Genomic DNA, 14877 nt, shown 5'->3' on the forward strand with positions numbered 1-14877 from the left:
CTTTCTACTTTTGAAAATAAATATCATTGGACGGTAGCCGGATTAATGCTTTTGATTTAATTGCACAAAATGAGGAGCCAAACCAAACCGTCCATCACATTCCTGTTTCCCATCTCTTCCACCAAAACACTCTTCTTTAGCACTCGTCTCCTCTCTCTCTCCTCTCTTTCTCTCTCTTTTTTGTCACATAGGTTGTAATTGATTTGGATGAAATGTGTTTAAAAAAAAAAAAAAAAAAAAAAAAAAAAAAAAACATGAAACGGGTGACCCGTTAAGATCCGTTAGCTTAACGGGTCGGGTTTGGGTGACCCGTTAGCTTAACGGGTTGGGTTTGGGTGACCCGTTAAATTAACGGGTCGGGTTCAACCCGACCCGAACCCAATAAACCCGACCCGTTTACAGGCCTAATACGGGCCAACACGCCCGATTTGGGCTGCTTTTCTCTAAAAAGACAGTGCGTTTATATATTTTCCTTTTTAAGCCCGGGCAAAATTCCAGTTCAAAGGTAGGGTGATGTCGCTCTAAAGTTAGCTTGACGTCGCCCACGTTTATTTCTTTTTCCACCAGCTGCATGAGCCATAAGAGGGATGAACGTGCCTAGCCATCAGAAAAACATGGTTGACGTTTGCGGGCCAACACACGCGATTTAGACAACTTATCTTAAACAACTACTTGGATATTATCGCTCTTAACTTTATCATAAAAAAAATGGGAAATTAAAAGGGAAAGAAAATATGAGAAAATATGAGAAAATTAGAAAAAAAAAAAAATTCTAAAATAAAAAATTAGAAATTTTTGCTCTAAATACCACCAATACTACAATATTAGCTTTAGGTGTGGGATGATGGTGACGGTTTAATAAGCCATTATGTTGGATAAAAGATATCCGATACATCATTCAGTTAGTATCGGATAACAATGAAGTCATGTTGGTTATATCCGACATAAATTCCTGGTAGATATTTAGTGTCGGATGCAACTGCCATAAAAGTATTATAACCGCCAGTATTTTTGAATTTTTTTAAAAATATTTTTAACAAATTCTGGCGGTTTTGAAGTTAATGGTGGCGATTATAACTGACAAAAATTGACCATTTTATTATTTTAGTTTCTAGTGGTTATTATTTTAGTATTCTGCCGGTTATAACTGACAGAAATTGACTATTTTATTATTTTTACGCTAAAAGTTTTTCAATTTGTTGTTCATTCAAATTTCTTCCTCTTCCTTTTCATCTTCAATCTTCAGATTTCTTCATCTTCAATCTTTATTTATTCAGAGATTTTAATTTAATTAGTAAGATAAATTAAGAATATTTGTGTTCCATTAGTTTATTTTATTCACATAGGGGTCCGACGTCCTCGTCGGCACACTCGCACCGAACGGTAAAGTGGCTCTGATACCATTCTATCACATCCCAGTCTTGACTCCACCATAGCACGATATTGTCCATTTTGGGCCCCGGCCAGTGGGTGATGTGCCTTATATGTACATGTTCCCCTTCTTATAACACAAGGCCTTTTGAGAACTCACTGGCTTTGGATTTCATCGAAACTCCAAAGTTAAGCGAGTTTAGGCGAGAGCAATCCCAGGATGGGTGACCCACTAAGAAGTTGCTCGTGAGTTCCCAAAAACAAAACCGTGATGGAATGATAAGCCCAAAGCGGACAATATCGTGCTATAGCGGAGCCGGTCTAGGATGTGACAATTTGGTATCATAGCCACTCTACCGTGTGGTGTGAGTGCCGATGAGGACGTCAGGCCCCTAAGAGGGGTGGATTGTAACATCCCACATCGACCAACAGAAAGGGGGTGAAGTGCTTTATATGTACATGCCCACCTCCATATAGCATGAGGTATTTTGGGAACTCAATGGCTTCGGATTACATCGGAACTCCGAAGTTAAGTGAGTTCGAGCGAGAGCAATCCTAGGATGGGTGACCCACTAGGAAGTTCTCATCTAAGTTTCCAGAAACAAAACCGTGAGGGTATGGCCAGGGCCCAAAGTGGATAATATCTTGCTACGGCAAAGTCGAAATTGGGATGTGACATAATGGTATCAGAGCCACTCTATTGTTCGGTACGAGTGTGCCGACGAGGATGTCGGGCCCCTAAGAGGGGTGAATTGTAGCATCCCACATCGACCAACGGAGAGGGAGTGATGTGCCTTATATGTACATGCCCACCTCCATATAGCATGATGTCTTTTGGGAACTCAATGGCTTCGGATTACATCAGAACTTCGAAGTTAAGTGAGTTCGGGCGAGAGCAATCTTAGGATGGGTGACCCACTAGGAAGTTCTCATCTAAGTTCCCAGAAACAAAACCGTAAGGGTATGGCCAGGGCCCAAAGTGGACAATATCTTGCTACGGCGAAGTCGAGATTGGGATGTGACATAATGGTATCAGAGCCACTCTGCTGTTTGGTACGAGTGTGCCGACGAGGATGTCGGGCCCCTAAGAGGGGTGAAATGTAACATCCCACATCGACCAACGGAGAGGGGGTGATGTGCCTTATATGTACATGCCCACCTCCATATAGCATGAGGTCTTTTGGGAACTCAATGGCTTCGGATTACATCGGAACTCCGAAGTTAAGTGAGTTCGGGCGAGAGAAATCCTAGGATGGGTGACCCACTAGGAAGTTCTCATCTAAGTTCCCAGAAACAAAATCGTGAGGGTATGGCCAGGGCCCAAAGTGGACAATATCTTGCTACGGCGAAGTCGAGATTGGGATGTGACATTTAATATACCATAAATTGGTAATATTTAGTACTATAGGTATATATTATGTTAATTAATTAATTATTTCACTCTAATTGCTATGAGGATATACAAAACTTGAATTTAATAAATAATCAAGAGTGTAGATAGACATATTTTTGTTAACCTTTCATTGTTTTTTTAATTTGTTTTACTATTTTTGTTAACATGTTTATAAAATTTTATAATTTATAATGATAATTTTTATTAGTAATTATAATAAATTGTGTTTCGTATTATAATTATAGGTATTTTGGGAGGGATATTTCCAACGACTTTGATTCAAAAAAATTAATGGCGTAGAAAATCTGACGGAGGAAAATTTGGTGGCTGTTTTTTGGTTTTTTTTTTTTTTTTTTTTTGTTATAACCGACACTAATCTGATATCCATAAATGCACCGTACTGACATACATAAATGCATTGTACTGACATAAACATTAAAGCTCTGTCGGATTTTAATTTCCTGGCAGTTTTAGTTGACTTCCTGTCAAATATAACCGACACGAAACTAAAAGAATCATAAAAGCTCTGTCAAATTTTAATTTCCTGGCGGTTTTAATTGACGTCATGTCGGTTATAACTGACAACATTTATTACCCTAAGCTAAAATAATTCAACTTCCCATTTTTACTTCAGTTGTTCCTCTTCTCCTTCTCATTTTCACTTCCAGCCGTTCTTCTCCTTCCCATTTTCACTTCCAACCATTTTTATTCCTCTTCTTCTTCCCATTTTCACTTCCAGCCATTTCTATGGAGGAACAAAATGAAGGCCATGAATTCCATGAACAAACTGAAAACGGTGCGTTTTAAAGTAATTATATTGTGAGTTTTTTCTTTGTTGTGTTTGAAATACATGACAAATGTTTGTTTTTCATGAATTCCAGGAATACCGGAATGGTTTAAAAGCGGACTATTATACCAAAAAATTAATGATTTGGTATTTGGTATTGAAAGATGTTTGTCTTATAATGTTTTTTTTTACTTTTCAGGAGGTGGCAGAGAAAAACAAATATAATCGAGAGTTAAAAACTATGAACCATACAACTGGTTCAAAAACTTTTGCTCGGGTGCGCAAGGAATATGTTTGTGTTGATAATTTCTAATATATGTAGTTAATATGTATTTGTTGTTCTCTTTTAACATATTTAAAGAAGAACAAGCATGGGAAGGAGTCGGATCCCATCTCTTTTTTTCGAGCTACCCATACTCGGAAAGATGACTCTTGGATTGATGAATCGTCACAACAGAGAGGGGTAAATGTTTTATAACTTTATTCAGATTATGACTATTTGCATTTCCTTTCTTATTTATCTTTTTATTTGGATTGATGAATCTGTGTTCTAACACATTATTTAAACAATAATATTGTATTTTTTAGAACACATATTATTTAAACATAGAATCTATGTTTTTATGAACCTTGTTTATCTTTCTATTTGGATTGATGAATCTATGTGTTTATGAACCTTATTTATCTTTCTATATTTCAACTCTTAATAATCTTTTATTATTTTGTTTAAATATTATATTGCAAGACATCTATGCAAGATCTTCAGGCGCTAGTTCTTCTAGGAAATCATCCAGGGGTGCATTGGCCAAGGTGCTAGCTGAGAACAACAAATTGAGGAGGAGGGAGGAAGAAGCCTCCAGACAGTTGGCGGCGGTAACAGTTCAGCTTGAGCAGTCAAAGACCTCGCAGCAGCAGGCTATGAACCAGCAGATCATGATGTAGCAACAACAAATATTGATGTTGCCTATTCCACAAATGCAACGGCCACCACTCAGCCCTCAGGCATCACAGCATTCGGCCCCCAGTCTGACACTTTACTTACTTTGGACAAAAGTTATTTGTATAGTTATGTATTTGGACAAAAGTTATTTGTATAGTTATGTATAGTTATTTGTATAGTTTATATTCGAATGCATATTATGTTTGTTATGAGCTTTGTTTATTTTATCCACTCATTACATTTTTTTTATTCATTCAGTAAAATTAAAAAAACAAATAGAAAGTTTCGTATTTTTTTTAATTATTAATATTTTTCTGTTGGTTGTGATCGACGAAAAATAAATAGATTTTGTTTTTTTTTTAAATGTTTCTGTCGGTTAGAACCGACAGGAACATGATGTGAATCCAACGGTTTATTTAATTTCCTAGCGGTCACAAACGACATTAATTGATAATAGTCAACAATAGTTTAGTATTTATTGTCGCATATATCTGACACAAGTTCTGTCGGTTTTAGAGCCTTAACTGACAGAAAATTCATTTCCTTACGCTGGCAATTTTGTCGCTCATTATATCAATTTTCTGTGGGATTTTGCTAAATATCCAACAATAATATATGTTTCTTGTCGGTTTTCATAGAGACACTAATAAATGATTTCGTAGTAGTGCACCATACAAATTAATCTCCAAAATTAATTAATAGTATTTGCCGAAGAATTTTTCAAGAAAATTGGTGGAAGTAACTGCCTTAGACCAAGAGTCCAGGCAAATGGGTGGAATTGGAGCAAGATTTTGTTGTTTTTTGGTTAAAATAGTTAAGCTATGTTGTTACATGATGAAAATAATACATTTTTATTTGATTATTTTGTTGAGAACCTTTATAATTCTCTCATATTTACCTCATAATTTCATGGTTTTTTCATAAAAGGAAACACAACTTTTATTGTACAAAATTTTCTATGGTGCTCATGTGTATAGATTATTGTAGGATTTTTAAGCATTGGTTCTTGGTTTATGATTTTTTAACCAAAGAGCCAACTAAAAAAAGCACGAAGTTTTTGATACTCTGAAGCACCACAAAATTCTTTTTATTGTATTGACTCTCATAATGATCGAGGCATCCCTTGTTAGTTACTTTTCGTGAACAGGCAAGGGGTTGTTTTTTTTTTTTCAATCCTAATAGATTTCGTTAAAAGGAAAAGCAAATACAAGGTAATGACAAAGCAATTGGAAAGATAATCCAAAACAAACACATAAAAAATCAATCCAACATAAAGGAAATTTCAATGAAATAGGGCCGAAAGGGGGTGTTTGTCAAATATTTTAAACATTTGGATCTAAACTAATATAATCTTATAATTAATATATATTTGGTCCTCATGGATCCTCAAAAAAAGGACCCTAGGACTCCTTAAAACAAATGAATAAATAACTAGATATGAAAAAGGAAAACAACCACCTCTACCAAATCAGTCTCCACCACCAAGAAGAAGGACCTACGAACCACATGAACAAAAAAAATAAAATTGGGGTTGGACAAGCCACCCACAATGTGCACGTTGTGGAGACAAGAATTAACCAAATCTAATAAGAATACGCCACGTGGACTAGGTGCCCAAGATGTCAAATCTATAAGAGTTTTAAGACTTTTGGTGTCCCATATCGAGGAACCTTTAGTTCCCATTGCCATTTATATAGGTCTAGTCCCTTGTTCTAGTAATTAGAACTTGGACCATTTGGAAATTGATTGAAGGCTTGGGCCTTATGGTTGTGTGGATTAGGCTTGTATAATATAGTCTAAATATAATTAATATTAATTAATCAAGACAAGGGCCCTTGGAAGTTATAATTAATCAGATTCATTAATTTTAATTTTGGATTAAGTTTAATTTATTAATTAAAAACATTTTGATTAAAAGACACAACTCTTATAAAGAGTTGTGTACTTTCCAATACGCTGAATAGGTATTTGAAAGGGTGTGAAACAACCTATATATTTGCAATCACAGTTTCCAAGTGAAATTATCTTTTCTTCCTCTTTCTCTTCCGTACAAAATTTCCAGAGAGTAAACACACAAAGCAATTCGCTAGAATTCCATAATCCAATGCGGGTTATAGAATTAAGTAGTTGTATCATGGTCGAGCAGACGTTGTAGAACCACAAGCACAAGAGTGGGACGGAAATACTGTTCGAAGGACATAACTTTTGCGCTAGCCTGTACCTGTAGTTAATCAAGTTAGTACCATTTTAATTTCTGTATTCGTTTCTGTATTTCATTCTATATAAGCAATTTCTTCTGTATAAGCAAGTATTTTTGGTTAATAAAGTGTTAGAATTTCAAGTTCTATTTTTTCTGTTATTTTTATTTAGTTCTGAATTGTTCTCTAACAATCTTCGAACAGTATGGAATAATCAGGAACTAAACCTCATTCTGAAAAGCCTGAGAAATTTAAGGGTGGAGATTTCAAAAGATGGCAGCAGAAAATGCTGTTTTATTTTATAACTCTGAATTTGGCTAATGTTCTGCGAGAGACTATACTTACTGCAGATGGAGAAGATATTTTTTCTGCGGCTATAGATGCTTGGAATCATAATGATTTTCTCTGCAAAAACTATATTCTTAAGGCATTAGATTATTCGTTGTATGATATCTACGTGATGTGCAAAACAACCAAGGAACTTTGGGAATCACTTGAGAAAAAATATAAAATAGAGGATGTTGGTTCAAAGAAATTTGTTGATGGCAAATTTTTGGACTACAAAATGGTGTATTCCAAGTCCATTGTCTTTGAAAATGAAGATCTCCAGAAAATCATCCATGACATTCATGTAGAAGGGATGGTGATCAATGAGTCATTTCAAGTGGTGTCTTTTATAGAGAAACTGCCATCTTCTTGGAATGAGTTCAAAAATTATCTTAAGCACAAACGTAAGGAGATGACCCTTGATGATCTCATTGTAAGGCTGAGAATTGAGAAAAATGACAGAAAGAATGAGAAGGGCCTGGTTTCGAGTATGGAAGCCAAGGAAAATGTTGTTGAAGGAAGTTCATCAAAACAAAGGCCGAAATTCTAGAAAACTAAGAAGAAGGAAAAGAACTTTGTCCTTGGTGTGAAAGGCAAAGACTTCAAGAAAATCAAGGGAAGTTGTTGGGTTTGTGGAAACTAAGGCCATAGAGCTCAAGAATGTCGCCATCGAATGGATCAAGGTCTTGGAAATCAAGGCAACAATAACTGCACATACCTGATTGAAAATAATGTGGATGTCCTGGCTGCAATGATTTCTAAAATCAACCTTGTAGCTAACCACGTTGATTGGTGGATAGATACCGGTTTGACTCGTCATGTATGTGGTGATAGAAATATGTTCTCCTAGTACCAGAAAATCGAGGGGAACGAGCAGCTGTTTATGGGAAATGCATTTACATCTATTGTGGCTGGAATAGGGAAATGTGTTATGAAATTCACTTCTAGAAAGGAATTAACCATCCTTGACGTGCTGCATGTCCCTGATATAAGGAAGAATCTTGTTTCTGGTCCTATCCTTAGTAATAAGGGATTCAAACTAGTTTTTGAGTCCAATAAGTTTGTATTAACTAAAGGGGGAATGTTTATGGGAAAGGGTTACCTTGCTGATGGATTATTCAAACTAAATGTACTTGCAAATGTTATGAATGAAATAAATAATGCTTCCGCTTATATTGCTGATTTGTCTAATTTATGGCTTTCTAGGCTAGGACATGTAAATTTTCGTTCTCTTTTTAGAATGCATAATTTAGGTTTGCTGCCCAAAATTGATTATTTAGGTAATGTTAAATGTGAGACTTGTATAGAATCGAAATTTGCAAGTCAAAGCTTTAAATCAATGCAGGAAAAATCCAATGATTTGTTAGATTTAATTCATAGTAACTTGTGTGATTTTAGATCATATCCAACTCGTGGTGGAAATAACTATTATGTAACTTTTATAGATGATTTCAGTAAGTATTGTTATATTTATTTACTTCATAGTAAAGATGAGACCTTGGATATGTTTAAGACATATAAGGCAGAAGTTGAATCAACTTAACAAGAAGATTAAAGTCTTGAGGTCCGATAGGGGTGGAGAATATGAGTCTCATACCTTTGTTGAATTTTGTGCCACATGGCATAATTCATCAAACAACAACCCCCTATACACCGCGACAAAACAGTGTTGCTGAATGGAAAAATAGGACTTTTAAAGACATGATCAATTCTATGTTGAATAGCTTTGGGCTTCCACACAATTTGTGGGGTGAAGCTTTACTTACTGCAAATAGAATTTTGAATCGAATTCCACCTAAAACAAGAAAGGAGTCACCATATGAATTATGGAAAGGAAGAACCCCAACATTTAAATTGCTTAAAATGTGGGATTGCCTTGCAAAACTTCTATAATTCACCATATGAATTATAGAAGTATGTATTCGCTCTATTGAGTATCATGATCTATAGTTCTACAAGATAATGATATTTGACACCAAGTTTGAAAAGATATTGTTATCAAATTATCTTCCAAAGTTGCGCGCATAAGGAAATTGAATCTTGATCCTAAAGAGAACTTTTTGAATAGATGTCTCGCCCAAGTGGGAGAATGTAAGACTTTTATTGGGCTTACATCTATTTAAGAGTCCTAATTGATTAAGAATACAAGATAGGAAGAAATATTTGGTTATCCTGGATTACATGGTGGTCAAGTAAACTTATAATGATTGGGAATATCTTTCCTATTAGGTCATGGATTCTAGAGGTGCTAAAGATATGTATTAGGGATTTCTTATGGACAAGAAACATAATATACTCACCTATAAATATAAGGCTTAGGTCCCCACTCTTGTACACACATATTCTCGCACAAAACCCTACCCCATATAGGAGTGCATAAGGCGTGTACTAGGAGCGGAAGATCTTTGCTTGTTGCTGTGTTCGTGGTTCATCATTGAGCTTGAATTTGATGGCTTCTTAAGGTTAGTACTTTTAGTGTGCATATTATAGTTAACTTACAGTAAATATACAACTTGAGTTACATTGTTGATATGTAAATATACAACTTGAGTTTTATTTAGATAATAAAAAGTCTATCATATTGCATGACTTCCAATCGTCTGGTCCACACAAAGTCAGACCTATAGGCAAAGCTAATTATTTGGTTTTCATCTCCACAAAACTAAGCTAGTTGCCACACTTAGTAGTAAGAATTAGTGGTATTCATCTCCCCATTAAGAAGTTTTTAGACTCGAATCACTTGAAAAGTGAGTCCAACATCAAATTATTATAACTAGTCTATTGTATGAATTAGCTTAAATTCCCAGCCATTTAGTGTATATATATTATTGTATTCAAAATGAAAAACACTAATGAGCTGTATTATGGTGGACGTATTTGCAAAATGCCCCTTGTTTCTATCATGTTTGCATGGTTTTCATAAAAAGAAAAAACAAATATTTTTATTACAGGGGTAGACTAAATTTGCAAACTAAATGATGTTTCACCAATAAAAAATAAGCACATTAATCACACTTAAGTAATAATATAATCATCAACTTTTATATCATTTAATTTATAAAATTCAGTCCAAAATTTTAATTTCCTTTTTTCTTTTTTTTTTCTTTTTTTGTTCTTTTTTTGATGAGGAATAGATTTATTAAAGTTTAAAACCTCTAATACAACCGTTTTCAAAATTAAAGGCCTCCATAGTCGAAATCGGAAGAGAATAATCCCAAAATTGAGGGTTGGCAACAATGAGGCCCATATGAGCTAATGTATCCACCACAAAATTTGCCTCCGTATAAATATGCTTCCAACTGATATGCTGAAACTCATAAGCCGACCATTTGATATCTTCTATGATAGGTTTAAGATGCCAAAGGGGCATCCAAATATCTTGCACCACCTGGATGACAAGCTTAAAATCCTCTTCCACCATCAGCTTCTTTAAACCTTTGCGCTTGGCAAACAAAAGCCCTTCCTTTAAAGCAACAATCTATGCAACCGAAATGGTGGGCCCATCAAGGTTCAATGCCCCAGCATCAACAGGTTGCCCCTCTTCATTTCTAAGAACAAAAGCAGTTGCAGAACAATCCGAGCTAACGAACCCATCAAAGCTTAATTTCACATAACCATGAAGAGGAGGACACCAACAAATGGGGTGTTGGTGGCAAGCATCACCCTTATAGATCTTCTTACAATTAACCTTTAAAAAAGATAAGCCTACATTTGCAACAATGGAGATACTCCTAGCCGGACTAGGATTCATACTTCTACAAACTTTATTATTTCTATTATTCCACATTTGCCAACAATTTAGAAGAGCTTTACTAAGATCACTCAAATCACTGCACTCAGCATTGTCAATTAATTCCATCCAATCTAATATATTATTAAACTGAGTCAAATTATTCTTCTAGGGACTTACTGGGGAAAGGTTCCATATTTCTTTAGCATGCTCACAATTACGAAAAAGGTGATTTTGAGTCTCATCCTCATTGCCACACATAGGACATAATTTGTTAATATTCTGAATGAATTTACTCAATCTCATCCTAGTATGAAGTCCTTCATGAACAAGAAGCTAAGCAAAATTTTTTATCTTGAGAGGTATCATTAACTTCCATATCTTCTTAAGGAGCTTCTGCTTTTTAACTTCTTGGTTATTATTACTCTGAATCCAAGTCGCCGACTTTATTGAGAACTCATCGGTAGAAGAGTTGTTCCCACACGAAATTATCACTTTTATTTTGAAGGGAATTTTCACATCCAGATCCAACATTTGGGAGAGACGAACTCTATCCCAACCCTTATTATCAATAAAATCACTCACTTTAGCCTCCTCATTTATGCTTTGCCGTTGATTTTTAGGAATTAGCTCAAACAGTGGATAAGGAAAAATTCAATGATGGGTTAAAAAAAAAAGATATCCTCACCATTATCCACAAACCATCTGATTCCCCTGTGAATAACATGTCTACTATTCAAAATCCTTTTCCAGGCCAAAAGAGTGATTTTGCTCGACTTTGTAGCTCCAAAAATCATCATTATTTAAGTACTTTCTTTTAACAATCTGCACCCACCAATTGTTTTCCTCCTTTAAAACTTTCCATCCTAATTTAGCCAGACATGCATTATTGAAATGATTCACTCTTCTCACGCCCAGCCCCCCCTGATTATTAGAAGTACACACTTTTTTCCATGCCATAGGTCTTAGCTTCATATCTCTCCCCCAAAAGAAGTCCCTACACTCATTATTTAAGTTCTTAGTTACACAAGTAGGGCATTTAAAGCAAGACATGATATGGTTCGGCATACTTGTTAAGTTAGACTTAATGAGGGTTAATCTTCCTACCTTAGAAAGAGTATTAGCCTTCCACCCCGCAAGCTTTTGCTTTATCTTTTGATTAATTCACATTCATTCACTAGATCTTTCCAAAACACAATAGTATGAATACCCAAATATTTCCCGACGGTTGTTTTATGTTGAATATGTAAAACATTCACAATAACATTTCTAGTTTGAGCATTATTATTTTCTAAAAAATAAAGAGAGGATTTGTGGAAATTTACCTGTTGACTCGAAGCTTTGGCAAACATATTAAGAACTTGTAGAACATTCCTAGTACCTTTTGTAATTGCCCTAGTAAATAACAAACAATCGTCTGCAAAAACTAGATTTGATATTCTAAATTCACCACAAGATTACAGAATACCAACATGTGATTTAGGGTTAGTGGTCATTTCATTAAAGTGTCTAACCAACGGTTCCATGCAAAGAATGAAAATATAAGGCAATAATGGATCCCCTTGCCTAATTCTCTTCTTAGGGTAAAAGTAACCATGAGTAGAGCCATTTATCAAAATTGAGAAGGAAGTTGAAGTTATGCAGTCCATAATTAAGTTCACCCATCTTTCTACAAAACCAAATCTAAGAAGTGCATACCTGATATACTCCCAATTAAGATAATCATATGTTGTTTCTAAATCCAACTTCATTCCCATTGCTCCGGTTCTACCCTTCTTACCTTTGAAACTGGAAAACATTTCATGAGCAATCAAAATATTATCATGAATAGAACGTCCTGGAGCAAAGGCACCTTGATTTCCAGATATGCAGTGGTCGAGAAAGGGCTTTAACCTTTTAATGATGATTTTCCTGATTATTTTATAGTTTACATTGCAAAGACTAATTGGTCTATAATTACTTACTACCTCAGGATTTTCCACTTTTGGGATGAGGGCAATGTTGGTATGATTAATAAGCCTCAAGCTAGTACTATTTTCAAAAAAAAAAAGTCCTTAACCACTGCACTCACCAAATCTTTGATTATATCCCAATATTCATGATAAAAACTTGCACCAATTTCATCAGGACCTGGTGCTTTCAGTTCATCAATGTTTTTAACTACATCCCATATTTCAATATCCTCACCAGACTTAAGTAAAAGTTCATTATGATGATTGTCAATATAAAGATTAATAATATCTACAATAGAAGATATGTCCCCGAAAGCTGGGGTACTATCACAAGAAAACTGCAGTTTAAAATCCTAAACAAAAACCTGTTCCAAGCCCTTCATTTCTCTTTTTTCAAACAGTTGCCACCATTTGAAAATACCTTGCGTTCTTATCACCTAATTGCAACCAATTTACTTTAGCTTTTTGCCAACTTGATTTTTTCTTGTCGAGAAATTGAATTAAGTTCCTAACTAAGCTTTATTTCTAAATCTATCTCTGAATCAACATTTTGATTCTTCATGATGGTTTTTTGTAGGTCCCCAAGAATTATTTCCTTACGCTCTTTTAAATTACCAAAAGTTGTTTTATTCCAACCTTTAACTAGGTACTTGAAAGTCCCAGCACACGCCTTAAAAGTGTCAATAGGACCAAACACTCCTTTGCATCACAAGGTATTCTTAACAAAATCCTTAAAATCAGGATGAAGAAGCCATATGGCTTCAAATCTAAAGGGAAGACATCAACAACCTTCTCAGTCTTTCTCTAGTCCTACACCTGACAGGCTGAGGTGAGGATTTCATGAAAACCAACTTCCTCACCGCTCCCAAAGATCTTCACTCCTTGAGCGCCATGCATTTTTACTTGTTCCCCAGATAGCCCGCATAGCACATGAACTCTCACATTGGCTTCTATGAACTCTCACATAGGCTTCTATCTCATGTTCCTCAAATTTATTGAACATCAAATAAGCTATAAACCCCATATATTTCCGAGAGATTGAGCAATTAAGCTCTAGAAACCTGAAACCATGGCTTTGTGAGGCACCATTCAATTGAATCATAGCCAACCCGAATTGGATTTGAAACAGATGCAAATGCCTCATTTCAATTGCAGACGTCCCACAATAACCAAAAAAATCTACCCCATATTTTAATTTTCTCCAGTTATCATGTCAAAGCTCCCTACTTCGAGACCCATCATAATATCCAATTCCCGCAAATGCATCACCAATTGACCATAGCACCCTCTTAATTTCAACCCACAGAGCCTCATGGGGGTCAAGAATCATCCTACCTTCCTCAGCACCCAAATCCCAAATCGTTGCATGCCCAAAAACCCAGTTTTAAATTGGAAGTAAGAAACACATGGGAGCTCTGATTATTTGCCTCTGGGCTCCACTCCCCAAGACCCACCATTGATAATTAACTAGAGGAGAAATAGTAAAGACAACCCAATTAAACAAGAAGCTGCAATTTAGATTGTAAATTGCATGAATACATTCAGCCCACCAACACTTATCATTGAACAAAGCATTTACACTAAAGCTATTAGCTAAATCACAAAACCCAACTAAATACCAGCAATTATCTCTTCTCCAATTAACTTTGAACCCATTGATTAGCCTATCTACTTTAACTAAAATGCAAATTACAGCTAGAAACAGGGGCCATAGCGGAATTCACACCAAGATACTCGGCCCTATGCATTGTTAGAGCTCCACCCACTACAAGAAAAATGAGCTTTGGGTACAAACAAAGGACACAATTAAGAATTTTGTGTCTGTTTGATCACCAAAAGGCTGAAACAATACACATTCCATAGAGGGCACCATAGATTGTGCCCATTGTAAAAAAAAAAAGCCACACATACATTATCTGACAACTTAATTGAAAAAAAAATGGACTCTAATATATTATTTGTGCCCATAGTTTACTTCTAAAGACACAATTCTTTGTTCTTTATTATTTTTTTCAAACACTCTCTTTTCCGCTTAACCCACCCACTTCTATCCAACTCTCTCACCACCCCCCCCAACCACCTTAACCTACTGACACCCTTCATAATTATCCCCACTCTCTCTCCCCCTTAGCCCACCCTCATCCATCCAACTCTATCTCTCTCTTCCCTTAACCCACCA

At 35.5% G+C, this 14877-nt stretch overlaps 1 protein-coding gene across 1 annotated transcript; it reads left to right on the forward strand.

The window, feature by feature from the left end:
* Window positions 1-6975: 6975 nt before the first annotated feature.
* Window positions 6976-7566, forward strand: LOC139194689 (uncharacterized). Its single transcript, XM_070819589.1, has one exon. The coding sequence runs from the start codon at window positions 6976-6978 to the stop codon at window positions 7564-7566; it is 591 nt and encodes a 196-aa protein (XP_070675690.1).
* The last annotated feature ends 7311 nt before the right edge of the window (window positions 7567-14877 follow it).

The sequence above is a fragment of the Malus domestica genome, chromosome 03, assembly GCF_042453785.1.
Source record: "Malus domestica chromosome 03, GDT2T_hap1".
Lineage (NCBI taxonomy): Eukaryota > Viridiplantae > Streptophyta > Magnoliopsida > Rosales > Rosaceae > Malus > Malus domestica.

Excerpts from the sequence above, each read along its gene's own strand:
- LOC139194689 (XM_070819589.1), top strand. The coding sequence starts at position 6,976 with ATGCTGTTTTATTTTATAACTCTGAATTTGGCTAATGTTCTGCGAGAG.